A 13,919-nucleotide genomic window follows, 5' to 3' on the forward strand; every position below is an offset into this window, starting at 1 on the left:
ATCAGGAGCTTCCACAATCTCCCCCAATAGCTCTGGGTGACCCCTATCATCCCCTTCAGAGACCCCCTGTAATTAGGGACCTGCCCATCAAGGACCCCAGGTGACCCCCAGTATCCCCCTCAGGGATCCCAGAATCAGGGACCCCAGGTGACCCCCAGTATTTCCCTCAGGGACCCCAATATCAGGGGCCCCAGGTGACCCCAGTATCTCCCTCAGGGGCCCCAGGTGACCCCCAGTATCTCCCTCAGGAACCCCGTTTATCAGGACCCACAAGTGACCCTATTACCCATTCACACACCCCTAACCAGGGAACCTGCCACGTGACGCCTCCCATTCTCCCCACTCAGCAGACCGGCCCGCGCTCCCGGTCGCGTGCCCACCAGCTCCGGGAGCGAGCCGTGCCAACACCCCTCTGGTGCGCGCGCGGGCACAGCGCCGGGGGCGCGCACGGCCGGGCACGCTGGGACGGCTGGGGGCGGGGCCAGGCGGGCGAGTGTCGGGGGCGCGCGGGCCGGGCGCTGAGGGGGTCTCCGCCTGTAGCATGCTGCGCCTGCGGCAGCTGCACGAGGCGGCCCTGAGGCGGCTGCTCCCGCCCGCCGGGGGCGCCGCCGCCAAGCCCAAGGCCTCCGAGGTGCTGAGCCGGCACCTGCGGCAGCGGGGCCTGCCCCACTGGACCTCGTACTGCGTGAAGTACAGCGCCGTGCGCAACGACCAGTTCGGCCTCTCGCACTTCAACTGGCAGGTGGACGGCGCCAACTACCACGTCCTGCGCACGGGCTGCTTCCCCTTCATCAAGTACCACTGCTCGCGGGCCCCGCGCCGCGACCTGGCGCTGCAGAACGCCGCCTTCACCGCCCTCAAGCTCCTCAACGCGGGTGAGCCGGCCCGGCCCGCCTCGCCTCGCCTCGCCGCGGGCTCCGGGCCGGCCTGGGCCCGGCCCCCGCCGAGCTCCCCGGGGCCGCCCCGCGCACACAGGCAGTGGCGGGCTCGGGGTGTCGCCATGAGTCTCCGCCAGCCCCCCTCAGCCCGCGCTTGGCCCTTGTCAGAGGCGGCGCTAGCCCATGGGGGGCCCCCGCCCCCCCCGCAATGCTGATGGCCATTGGCACTACTGCCACCAACCACGCACTGCACCACACAGCGCGGCCCAATGCGCTGGGGAACAAGCCCAGGTTCAATGAGATCAGGGATATTGGGGGGAGGGGGTAATACTGAATCGGGGCCCCCCCTTGAGCTGTGGGGCCCTAAGCAATTCCTTAGGCTTCTCGTGGCAGCGCACCACTGGCTCCTGTCTAAGATCAGGGCCCACATATTGCACTGAGCTTAACCCTCATCGGGTCACCTTTACCTTGGTCCTTTGCACCCTGGTAAACTGTTGATCGCAGTAACTGATGGTGGTGGTTGTTTTTTTTAACATAAACTTGTCTGGTACAAGAATATTAACTGGCCTTTTAACTATTGCTTAGTTAACAATACTACTATTGTTTTAATACTACTATTGCTAGCGTTTAAAATATCCAGTTGCTCATTCATTCATCCACGCTTCTAAGGAGCGTTTCCTGCTTACTACTGAAGAAGTGAGGTTTTTTATCCACGAAAGCTTATGCCCAAATAAATCTGTTAGTCTTTAAGGTACCACCAGACTCCTTGTTGTTTTTGTGGATACAGACTAACACGGCTACCCCCGATACTTGACATCATCAGACTATCAAGAAAAATATTTGCACCCTACTTGATTTTAAGTATTTTAAAAACTATATTTGACACATTTTAGCAACTTTAACTTTTCTTTGTAATGAGATGTAGTGACTAGGTTATAAGCTGTACAGTACGGTACACCAGGGGATTTTTTTTTCTATCTCCTGATGGTGTGTGTGTATATGAAGTTTCAGAGACAATAAAAAACAAATTAATTTATCACTGAAAACAAATCATGGGACAACATCAACTGAAGTAAAACGTCGCACCATCTGAAAATGTACCTATCTTATTACAAATCATTTCTAATATTACCATGGGTTAAAATCTGCCCTCAGTTAAACTGCTGCTGTTGCCATTGGCTTTACTGATGTCAACATGATTGCATAGACATAAGAGAGCAGAATTTGGCTCTTGAAAATAAGTACTGGGTCTGCCATTTATTACTTGTTTGCACAGTACCTAGCACAATGAGACCCAACCTGGTGGTGGTCTTCAGACACTACCACAATATACATTTTTATTTATTATTTGTACTACTGTAGTGCCTAGCAGCGCCAGTCATGGACCCAGGGTCTCATTATGCTTGTCTCAGTACTAACACTGAATTTAAAAAAAGCCAGTCACTGCCCCACAGAGCTTCCAATCTAAGTATAAGGTGACACAATGGTTGGATACAGTACAAAAAAACAATGAGACAATATTGGTCAGCATGATAGGCCGTGGTCTTAGCACATCAGCAACCTAATCGTTTAATAATAAGAAAATATTGGTATAACATTTGTCAGTGATTTACATGAAGAAGCAATAGCCCCAAAACTTGTAATTTTTTTAAAATAGTGTGCAGATAATAGACATTTCATATTTAAGTGTTGGTTGTTATGAGAATTGTAATCTCTCATATTAACAAATTTCATTGGTTTTGGCTCTGGCTGTTATCAGTAAACTGATTTACGCTACAATAATCACTTTGCAAATTTTACATAATTTGTATTAGAAATGCTCTCTGGGTGTTATCTTTGATTCTGTCCTCTCTCTGCCTTGATGCTTGGATCTACTGTCTAAATCTTGCTGCTGCTTCCTCTGTAATAGCACTAAGATTGCTCTCTGTCTGCATAGTCAAAACTCTTATCCAGGCCCTCATCATCTCCTGTCTTGACTATGACAGCCTCCACATGTCCTTTCAAACCACTGCTGCTAAGACTGTCTTTCTGGTGCTCCAGTCAGACTCTTATCCACCGCCTTGTTTGATGGTTCAGTTCAGTAAGGTACTGAAGCACATGCCTCACTTTAAGCATTGAATAGTCCCATTGAAGTCAGTTGGACTATTCATATGCTTAAAATTAGGCACATGCATGCATAGGCACTGAATGAAGGGCCTGAGTCCATCTGCGGACTCCCTCTTCTTCACTGCATCAAATACAAGCTTCTTACATTTTAAGGCCCTTCTGAGTTTAGCCCCTTACTACTTATTCACTTTGTATCTTACATATTACTATAATACAAAGAATAAACAATAATAATTGCCTTCCCCATTATTTTTAGCTATTACTGTGTTAGTTTTAGTTCTCTTGGTTTGTAATGGTTGTATGTAACAAGTATTTCTCTTTTGTAGGCATCCCAACTTTATTATATGGAATTGGCTCCTGGTTTCTTGTTAGTGTCACAGAGACTGTTCACACAAGTTGTGGCCCAGTTACTATTTATTTTCTGAATAAAGAAGATGAAGGTGCCATGTACTGAAATGGTGCATTCAAGCACTCTCATTTGGTGGGTTTTCACAGCTGTGGGTATTTATATATTCCTGCTGCTTTAAAATATAAACAACTTAAAAGCAAACCTTTGTTTTCAATGTGTTCCTTTTTAATGTGGTGTCCTCAAAAGACTTCATTTTCCTTTTTTCAGTTACAAAAAATGTTCCTGTTTCGGCAGAGGCATGAGATGAATATTGGAGTCAATGAAGATAAGATATTAGCAGCTTTGGAAAATGAGTGTACTTTTCTACTGTCCTCAAAAGCGTTAGCTCTAAAGACAGTGATTGAAATGCTTATTGCTGAGAAGAAACTTCTGATTATTTAAAAAAAAAATCTCTTTATTTATATACATCGGATAGGTTATGATGTTTGTAATGTAAACTGAAGGCAAGGAACACATTCTCCAAAAACATTACACATAATTGTAAATGATGAGAGTTTTAGACTCTGTGCCTAGGTGTTCAACAATATATAAATTGTCCTAGTACCTAATCAGAGTCTGAAGGAATCTGTAATAGCACCCTTCTTTTATCCAGATGTATTGAAATGCTCTTTTAACCCCCACCCCACGAATTAGAATACTGCATATTCCATTAATGTGGATGTATCAACTGAACATTCACATCTAAACCTATTTTAAAAGAAAACATCTGAAAACTGGTTCCACCTTTTTCTTTCAATATCTGAATTCAGAATTCTGTTTTCTCTTTGGTTATAGTTGGTTTAATCTCTCACATCTAAAAGAAGCGGTCTGAAAGAAGCAGTTCCCCACACTGCTTTACAGGTCTGAGGGTATTGATCCCTTTAACAGTGTTTATTGTGATCAGACCAAGAGTTGCTAAACACCGCTTTATCCTCGACATATGCTCTTGCAAAATTTTGTAAACCGCTTAGCACGTGATTGACAAGCCTCTGAAAAGTGGCTCCTGCATTAATTAACCCAAATTGTAACACTTAGAATTCATAGTGTCCCATATCAGTAATAAAAGCAGATATTTTTTCTGTGCATTTTTTTCTAAAGGGATCCACCAATAATCTTTTGCGAGATCAAACATGCTAAGACATCTAGGTTTGCTCAAAATATCAAACATACCAATTCTGGGCATAAAATAAACATCTGAAACACTTACAGCATTGAGTTTCGACACAAAACCTTACAGTTTTATCTTACTAGCACAATGGATGAGGTTTGGCCTGAGAGAGCCTTGAGGAGTTTGCTGGTGAGGAAGATAGACTGGTATGGCTGGGGTCTGACAAGTCTGATCATCAGCAAAATTCACTCTTGCTGAGGGCAAGGGGTGGCACACAGTGGCTCACAGCTCTAGGTATCCCCAGCAGCGTGTTACAACATGCAAAAGACTTTTTTAAAGGATAAAATCAGTAATATGACCAATATAATTAACTGATGCAAAATACAACATACATATTCTTATTGAAAATTATTTGTAAGCAGTGAACTGTTCCATGCTTTATGAAAGAAGTGTGTCTCCTTGTCTAAAAGCAACACTAAATAAAACTTTAGTCAAAGGAGCACTTATTCCAGTATATTTAGTAGTGAAGAATATTCTTGACACAAGTTGAATAAATAGCTTTCACAGAAGAAGAGATAGTGTTACATTAAGCTTCATTAATAATAAAACTCACTATTAGCATTTTGCTAGAATCGCTAGAACTGATTTCCTTTGTAATGAGCAAAAGTTAAATAACTACAGCTCATAAGTTTGAAGTCAAATACTGCTCATTCATTGCTACTGATCTTGTCAATACTTTGCGGTAAAGGTTTGGTCTCAACAGGAGGCTGATAAAATGGTTTTTAATTACCAGACTATAAATACAGCTTTTCATTGGAGTTGCACCTCCATTCACTGCAGCTTGTTTGATTTCTGATAATGTGTACTGCTGACTTTGCTTACCTGTTTTTCAATAAATGCAGGCAACGTGACTCCTTGTCCATACAGTGATGGGCAAGTCTCCTTAGAGAACCTCTTTGACAAACTACCCTATTGATCACTGCAATTCTGTGCTGCTAGCAGCATTAAATAGAGACTTGATTTCTTGTTCAATGCTCTCACTGTGTAACAATTAAGCAAATGTAATATTTTCTTGTATTACATGAAAATCAATAGACCTCTTGCTCTTGTGGAGTTGATCATGGTGAAGGATGAACTGGAAGATGGCTGAGGGCAAAGTTCAAATATAATATCATTCATTGGATTCATTAAGACTTGTGTAAGAGCTGTTGGAGTACTTAGAGGAAAATATGCTATTCATAAAGGTTAGTGCTTTTGTTTACACAAAATGTTTGAGACATTTATTAAGTAATGGTGAATAACTATTTTAATTGGCTTTAATCAAAAGTGAAAGATTAAATCTGTCTCTCATTCTCTTTCTTTGCATAAATTCTCTTTCTTTATTTGTGGGGTTCTTTTGGTCAGTCTATGACCAAGATTTATTCTTTAGTCATGGTCTGAGTTAAAAATGAAAACACTGTTGAGGGACAAGCTATGTCCCAAGAGTGCTCCCCATCTGGAAAGGCTGGTGACCTTGGTGATGACTTTGGGTATGGTTCCAGGCCCAAAGAGGCGCTTCCGAAGCTCTCTTGTGCAGTCCTGCCCATGAAATGATCTTTATTAAGAGACTAGAAATCATAGAAACGGCAGATAAGGATGGATGGATAATACTGAATTCTATGACATCTTGGCATTGGCATCTTATCAAACCTTTGCTTCATTTGATGGAAAACCATCAATTTAGATACTTGTCTAGTTCCTATCACCATCAGTTCTGGTTCTCCTTGAATCTAAGTCAGCTCCTACATAGACAATCATCTGAGAAGGAACCAGGGAGTTGTATTGTAAGGCTATTGCAAAGCCATGTGCCTGAAACATGGGGAAGAACCTAAGGGGTGTTTCCTGTAAGGGACCTTTGTAGTCCATAGGGCTAACTTGCCTTTATTATATTCACTGCTTTGCCTTCTTGTATAGAACTATATAGTGATTTTAATATTTGGCCTGTTAACCCTCAAAGTGATAACTGGGAATTCTTAAGTAATCAATATAATTAATACATAATCTATAGATCGGGTTACATTTTAGGGATAAGGTTCTGATGAGTGTGTCATCTAAAAGTGGGCATAGATGAATTCCTAGACTCTGTAGCTTGGTTGCTATCACTACCTATCCCTTTGGGAATATCCTGGTGTAGCAAACAGACTGGAAGATGTGTTGTATTGGCGTTGAAGACAGGTGAATTCATGAAATTGCTCATGACAGAGCCTGATGGAAACATGCAGAGCAGCTTTTTTCAGGTCACTGATTTCAGAAGCTCTACTGAGAGTGAAATCTGGAGTCTCCACTCAGAATTTTGTCTTCCTCATCTAGCTGTTTGAGCAATTGAGGTCTAAAATGGCCCTAAGTCCTTCAAACCATTTTTCCATACTATAGAGTGGTGAACGGCTCTTGTCTTGAAAGACCAGTGAAATTATCTTTCAGGATAATTTGAAGTTTCTTGGCATCTCCTGATATTGGATAGGGCATGAAGAAAGGATGTAGATTAGCCTGCCATTCCAGAGAATATCCAAGGTGCACTGTTTCCAGGATTCATCTGTCTAAAGTTGACTGGGTCCATATGCATGAGAAGGGCAATATTGATATTGGTATTATGGCAGGGCCAATGGGTTGGGAATGCTATCTACTATGGGACTGATCCAAAACTCATTGAAGCAAATGGGTATTTGTTGATTTCAATAGGCTAAAGACCAGCCCTGGAGAGCTAGAGGGCTCAGATCTAATTAACATCATGTGGAGAATATGGCTGCTGCATTCCTTCCTTCCCTCCCATGCGGTGGTGTTGGGCACTTGCTTGCTGTCCTGAAGGGTGCTCTAACGTTGAGTTCAATTTGCCTCCTCTCCTTTTCAATGTATTTATGGGTCTGTGGGAAGGTCAGTGAGGAGGCACAGTGCTGTTGTGCTTTTAGTATGCTGATGACACAGAATACTACATCTCATCCAACCCAGTAAGTGCAGTCAAATGTTCTACCTAGTGTGTTGTTGAGATTTGAGCATAGATATTAGCTGGTTGAAACCCAGTCCAGATAAGACAGAGGGGACGAGGGTAAATTGGAGGCAGCACCTAGAAGATGTGGTGAGAATTATAGCTGACTCTCTTAATAAGAGTGAGTGATCTCCATTTGTTAGTTTGCAGTTTGGGGATATTAGAAGATCCTAAGTTGCTGTTAGAAAGGCATACAGCAGTAGCTTGTAGGAAGGCCTTTTTTATGTGGATCTGGCTAGGGTTTGACTTAATCTTTGGTTAATAATTTTTTTATTTGGGAGCAAGGTGGAGATGCTTTAATTTTTTTTGTGACTGTTTTTAATTGACAGGCTCCTTTTTGTACCTACTAAATTATATGTGTACACGCATACATATGTTTATATATCAATACTTTGTCACAGATGATTAAAATACAAAATTACCCTTCAACTTTCTGCTGACTTTGTCTGCTCTGTTCTCATTTGAAACAAAGTACAATCTGCCTTGTAACTCTTGCTTTAATTATCTCTTCACTGAATACAAGGATGATGTTTAAATGAGTGAGATGACATAAGAAGGTAAGGAGCTTTGTTTCACCTCACTTAACAACTAATGCAGATAACTGAAACCTTACTCTAAACCCAATAGATCAGGTAGCTACTTTTTTCAGCACTAGCCTTTTAAACAGTAATGACTACTGGGGGCATCTTAACCTAAATGAGTGCTTAGCATTACATCTTACCTGGGTCAACAGTCTAGGGTATCAGAGTTAAACTGTGTTACTGTAAATTAATGGAAAATGTAACTGCACTTTGCTGAAAGATCAATGTCCAATAAAGGCTGCACAATCAAATCTTGTTGCAATGACTGAGGTCCTTAATTGCCTTTCAAAGATAAGGTGGTAATCAACATAGGTTTAACTGATCTTTTTTACTAGTTCAATTACATGCTAATGACTAGTGCCAAGTCAGAATCTTTAACTACTTATACTTATTAAATCTTATGTTAGTAATGAAAAATTACTTAAGCTACACAATCAATAAAGCACAAGTCTTAATTACTATATTTCACTTTTATACCTTTTGTGTGTTTGACAAATTTGTTTCACTAGAGATTTCCCACCAATAAGAGGTATTATTAACAGAGTCTATATTCCTTGGAGTACTGTTTACTAATCCAAATAGCTAAATCTTAGATGTTTTGTATATTTGTTTTAATGGAAACTTCTTCACTAAATATCCAGTAAAGCAAACTTCTAATCTTCTAAGCATCTAACTGTATATAAAGATCAGTTTCTGTATCTGATGGCAGCTCCTTTTACTGCGGATCTAAAGCTATCTGTAACCTGCAGGCTGTCAGTTAGAGACATTATCAACTTGAAATCCATCATTTTTGAAAATAAAATATGTTACCAGTAGGTTCGTATCTTGCACCTGCCCCTAAGTCTCCCTGCTAATTTTGTGGGCAATTAATAACATTTTCTACTTTCTTGAAAATATTTTGTTCTTCCCTTATTGCTGTAATGGAAAAACTCACACCAGCTGCAAGCAAACGAAGGGCCTAATCCAACTCTTACTGACTTCAATGGGAGTTGGAGTCAGCCTGTACTTACTATATAAAAAACACAGTGGAACAGACTATATTTAGAACACTGTTAAAATCACAAAGTAAACAAACTAAGAGATTTTTCTCATCTGTCAGTACAATAATCTTGGGTGTTAGTTATAACAACAGTAGATAGAAAAATTTCTAGCAGAAGTGATTAAAAAAAAAAATCTAAGTACTTATCTGATCTCATTACCATAATATCTTGGTGCCTCAATCATTAATAAATTTTTTCCTCACAACACTCCTGTGAGGTAGGAAAGTACTATTCCCCATTTTACAGATGGGGGACTGACGCACAGTGTTAATTAAATGTCCCTTTAACAAGTTCCTAAAAAGGCAGTGTAAGCTGATGGAATGGATGAGCAGAAACAAAATATAGCAACAGGCTGTGAAGTCCATTAAATGCAAGAGAATCTTTTTTAAACACAAGTCAAACAAGGGCTCTGGCCATGTTAAGGAAACTTCCACTGGTGTAACTACATCAAAGTAGCTACAAAGGTGCAAATCCCTAATGTAGAGGTGCAAAGCGGAACTTACACCGGTGCTTAATGTGGCAGTATACTGAAGTAAGCTCCGCTTTGCATTGGTCCAGTGTGTCTATATTATGGGTTTACACTGGTGCCAGTACATTGATGTAGTGCAAATTTCATTATTGTGGACTGGGCCAAAGTAACACTAGTAAAAAGAGTTAGGGCTTGTCTACACCGCACAGCTTTTAGGGACAAGGCTGTGTTGACACAGCCTTGTGGCTAAAAGTCAGCGTGTGTAAACACTCTTTGTTGGCACTTTAGCCGACAATATACTTCCAGCCCCGTGAGCAGCGTTAGCTTTGTCGGCAGGAGAGCACTTTTTAAGTACCCATGAAAGACAAAAGTTTTGTCCACAACTTTGCAGTGTAGACAAGCCCTTAGACATGAACAACATAAGTTTCCCTAACTTAGGGCACCCTAACTTGTTTCAAGCATTCTTCTTGTTCTGGCTCTGTTATAGTTATTCCCTTTGCAAAAGCACTCTGGGACAGCAAGGGAACTGAAAGCTGAAGTTAATCTTTTGTGTACTGAGAAGTAAGTGCTGCTACATTGTGACACAGACAGTTAATCTTAAACCTTTAAATAATATAAAACTGATCAGAACCATTTGGCAGGTACAAAGACAGCCAAACTAAAAAAAAGCATAGATCAGCTGCATAAAAGGGTTACCTGTAAAAACAACCATGTTCATAGTAATACTTGGCACTTATTTTACAGACATTAACTAGCTAACTTTCACAACACCCCTGTTAAGTGAGTAAATAGCCCCATTTTACAGAGGGGAAAATCAACACACCTTGTGTTGATTTTTTCCCAATGTCACATAGTGTTTGGTTTTGTTTTTTAATCTCTAAATTAATTGATTATATTGAGGTAGTTTAGTTAACATGTTTGTGAAGGCTCTTCAGGACAATCCAAAACATTTATTCCAGGCTACAATCATTTCTGGTTTACTCTAGGGATCGCCTAACCTTTTTTTAATCTGGATTTAGCCAGAAAAATATCAAATTGGAAATAAGGCATACATTTGTAACCATAGGAACAAACTACTGAGGGAAGTGGTGGAGTCTCCATCTCTTGATGTCCTCAGACCAAGACAGGATGCCTTTCTGGAAGATATGCTTTAGCTAAATGCAAGTTCTGCTTTAGGCACACATGAGTTATGGGGCTCAATACAGTGGTAAATGGGTGAAATTTAACAGCCTGTGGCATTACAGGAGGTCACACTAAATGATCTAATGGTCCCTTCTGGCCTTAAGCTATATGAAATGAAGAACTTGAAGATAAAATAAAAATAAATAAATTAAAACTAATGATGACAAGCCCACAGAGAGTTAGTGGCAACACCACAATTAGAAATCAGTAGTCCCTAGCTCCAGCCAGTCACTTGCTTAGTTCTCTAGGCCATGCTGCCTCTAAATATGAAAAAGAGCAAGCCATTTAAAAGACCAAATTTAACAAAACCCACATGCAGCTATATGGTATCCCCCGGCTTACTTAGATTTCTTGCTTGTGGACCTATGTCTTGAACCAACTTGGCTTCATTCTCCTTGGGTTCCTACATTATTTTATTTTACTTGGGCCATGTATGGTAAATTGTTTACTGTAACATGCCTTAATCTTCCCCTATAATCTTGCTAGCTATAGAAGCATAAGATAATAGAACTCGAACTAAAATCTGTGCTTTTCTCAAACCGTACATTTGTATGGAAGTACTTAGCTGTACACACCTTTTGAGCATTATCATTCAATTTAAATCCACTTGATAACTACAGCAAAGTGGACTTTGAGAGACAGTAATGGCATCTTAATTTAGGGATTAAAAAAAATTCCTTTAAATAAAACCTGTAATACGTGTATAGTACAACCTCACTAATTTTCATTAATGATTAGGATACTCATTGCAAATTATTGACCCTTGTGAATTAGTATGTGGAAAAAATGCATCTTAAATAAGTTAGGATAATGCATCATAAAATGTACATTGCTTCTTAGACAAGTGTTGTTTAGTTTTAATTATTTATGATAATACTAGTCAATGCACTATGGTATATTTTATAAAATATGAAGTCTTTGTATAGCAAATAGCTATTAAATGTCTGCTGAGAAGTTGGGTAAAACCCATGATTTTTGTGCATGTTCAAATTATAAACTATGCAGATAAACAAAGTCTGAATGAGGAAATTGTTGCATGGAACACAAATGTGTAAATTCAACATTTAAAATTGTGATGAAGCTATTAAGATTTTGAAATGATTGAATACTCTGCATTGTAAAATCAGCCAGTTTGGAATCATTATTTGTTTGGTAAGGTAGAATATGTATGGCTAAGAGTTATTTTTAAAATGATTGCATCACTTTAAGCACAGTTTATGAGCACTGTACTAGTTCATTATAAAACCCAGTTTATTACTTTCAGTGATATTAATAATCCCAATAGAATCAACCTGTAAAACATGATGCAAAGCAGTTCTTTACACAAGTAGTCTGATCAGGGAACTCTTTCAATTTTAAAATGCAAATTTAAAAACACAACACTTCCTAAAGAACTCTTTAAATTGTTTTTTTTTTTTGTGTGGATAAAATTATATATGTTATAAAGTCAATGTGTTGTAGTTAATCCAAATATATAAATCTATTGGAATTATTTTTATAAGAAGAAATGCCATTAGATATGATCTGTATATGCTTAGTGATTCATGGGTCTTGTTACATACATGCTTTGTAATGTATGAATTATTTAGTAAGAAAAATCACAATGATTTTGTTGTTACTCAAAAATTTATAGGTTGGCAGAAACAATTATGCAGCCCCTGAAGCTGGTCTGGTAAGGTACAGTAACATTAACACTGTATAGACTTATTTTTGATCACTTTCATTTGTAATGTTCATGCTGTAATTTTTCAGTAATTGTGCAGCATATGTAGCATTGGAATAATACTAATTGTATTAAGCATACAAATATTTTGATTGTGTGTTTTTTCTTATTTTTAAAATATGTACATCATTTAAAACAAGACTTAAACATTTCATTACCTGGCCTAAATCAAGAGGATCATTTCCCTAAAGTTTATAAAAAAAATTCCAAATACTCTGTATCCTGAGGAAGAAACAGGTTTAAAAGTTCCATTTGGGGCCCAATTCTGGTCCCACTGAACTGAAATCATTTGAAGTTTTCCACTTACAGTGATAATTGTAAAATTGACCAAGGTGCAGAAGGTCTGTGCAAACCTTCTGCATGCCTTAAACCAGTGCAAAAGAGTTACAAGGGGTAGTGGCAAAGGCATGTAGGGGTAACTCATAGACTCATAGACTTTAAGGTCAGAAGGGACCATTATGATCATCTAGTCTGACCTCCCGCATGATGCAGGCCACAAAAGCTGACCCACCCACTCCTGGAATAATTCTCTCCCTTGACTCAGCTGTTGAAGTCCCCAAATCATGATTTAAAGACTTCAAGTCGCAGAGAATCCTCCAGCAAGCGACCCCTGCCCCATGCTGCGGAGGAAGGTGAAAAACCTCCAGGGCCTCTGCCAATCTACCCTGGAGGAAAATTCCTTCCCAACCCCAAATGTGGCGATCAGCTGAACCCCGAGCATGCGAGCAAGATTCTCCAGCCAGACCCTCCGGAAAAAAGTTCTCTGTAGTAACTTTTAATATCCCATCATTGACCATTGTTACTAATTACCAGCGATGGCACGTTATTGACCTATTGACTAAAACTCTGCAAGCCCTGTATGCATTTTAGAGGATCTGTACCCTGGCTGTGGCTAGACTGGTACAGGGGAAGGCCCATAGTGTGGAAGAGTAGGCACATAAGTGCTGGACACTCCGGTCCTATCTGTATGGCTGAGTGAATTCCTTCACAAATGCTTTTAGTTCATCACATACAGTCTGATTTTTGGAATGTGGGCAGGGAGGAGTGACTGCACCCCAGTGTAACTTTAGGTTGCTATTTATCCATGCAGAAATGTTTCTCACACGTTCACCTACCTCTTTAAATCAGAAAGAAACATAGCCATGAAAATATATGTCACTGGAATGAGCCATTTCTTGCAGGAAGCAAGGAGCTCTTCCCCCACACACATTGTAGATGGTTTTTGTTCTCTTTAGAATCAAATATTGGCCATAGCCAGAGGTAATATACTGGACGTTGTGGCCTATCTATTTCAGTGTTTCTCAAACTTTTTGTGTTGGCAACCCCATTTGGACTTTAAAAAAATCGTGACCCTCCCCCCACTAGAAAAAATTGTGACCCCTTACCTTCAGCCCAGCTCAGGGCTTCAGCCCCCCTCTGGGT

General features: G+C 40.1%; 1 protein-coding gene across 2 annotated transcripts; it reads left to right on the forward strand.

Moving 5' to 3' along the window:
- Positions 1-541: 541 nt before the first annotated feature.
- C10H15orf61 (chromosome 10 C15orf61 homolog) lies at positions 542-12,568 on the forward strand. 2 transcript variants are annotated; one of them, XR_010561717.1, is made up of 4 exons: positions 542-875; positions 3,311-3,465; positions 5,576-5,724; positions 12,408-12,568. XR_010561717.1 is itself a non-coding variant. In XM_065412149.1 (3 exons), the coding sequence occupies exons 1-2, from the start codon at positions 542-544 to the stop codon at positions 3,436-3,438; spliced, it is 462 nt and encodes a 153-aa protein (XP_065268221.1). In that variant the 3' UTR covers positions 3,439-3,465; positions 3,601-5,358. The 2 variants fall into 2 exon arrangements, 1 of the variants encoding a protein (XP_065268221.1); XM_065412149.1 differs by lacking the exons at positions 5,576-5,724; positions 12,408-12,568 and adding an exon at positions 3,601-5,358.
- Positions 12,569-13,919: the final 1,351 nt, after the last annotated feature.

The sequence above is a fragment of the Emys orbicularis genome, chromosome 10 (genome assembly GCF_028017835.1).
Source record: "Emys orbicularis isolate rEmyOrb1 chromosome 10, rEmyOrb1.hap1, whole genome shotgun sequence".
Taxonomy (NCBI): domain Eukaryota; kingdom Metazoa; phylum Chordata; order Testudines; family Emydidae; genus Emys; species Emys orbicularis.

Coding starts and splice junctions, on each gene's coding strand:
- C10H15orf61 (XM_065412149.1), top strand. CDS start 542: ATGCTGCGCCTGCGGCAGCTGCACGAGGCGGCCCTGAGGCGGCTGCTC. Junction 876..3,310: donor CCTCAAGCTCCTCAACGCGG/GTGAGCCGGCCC, acceptor TCTCTTTTGTAG/GCATCCCAACTTTATTATAT.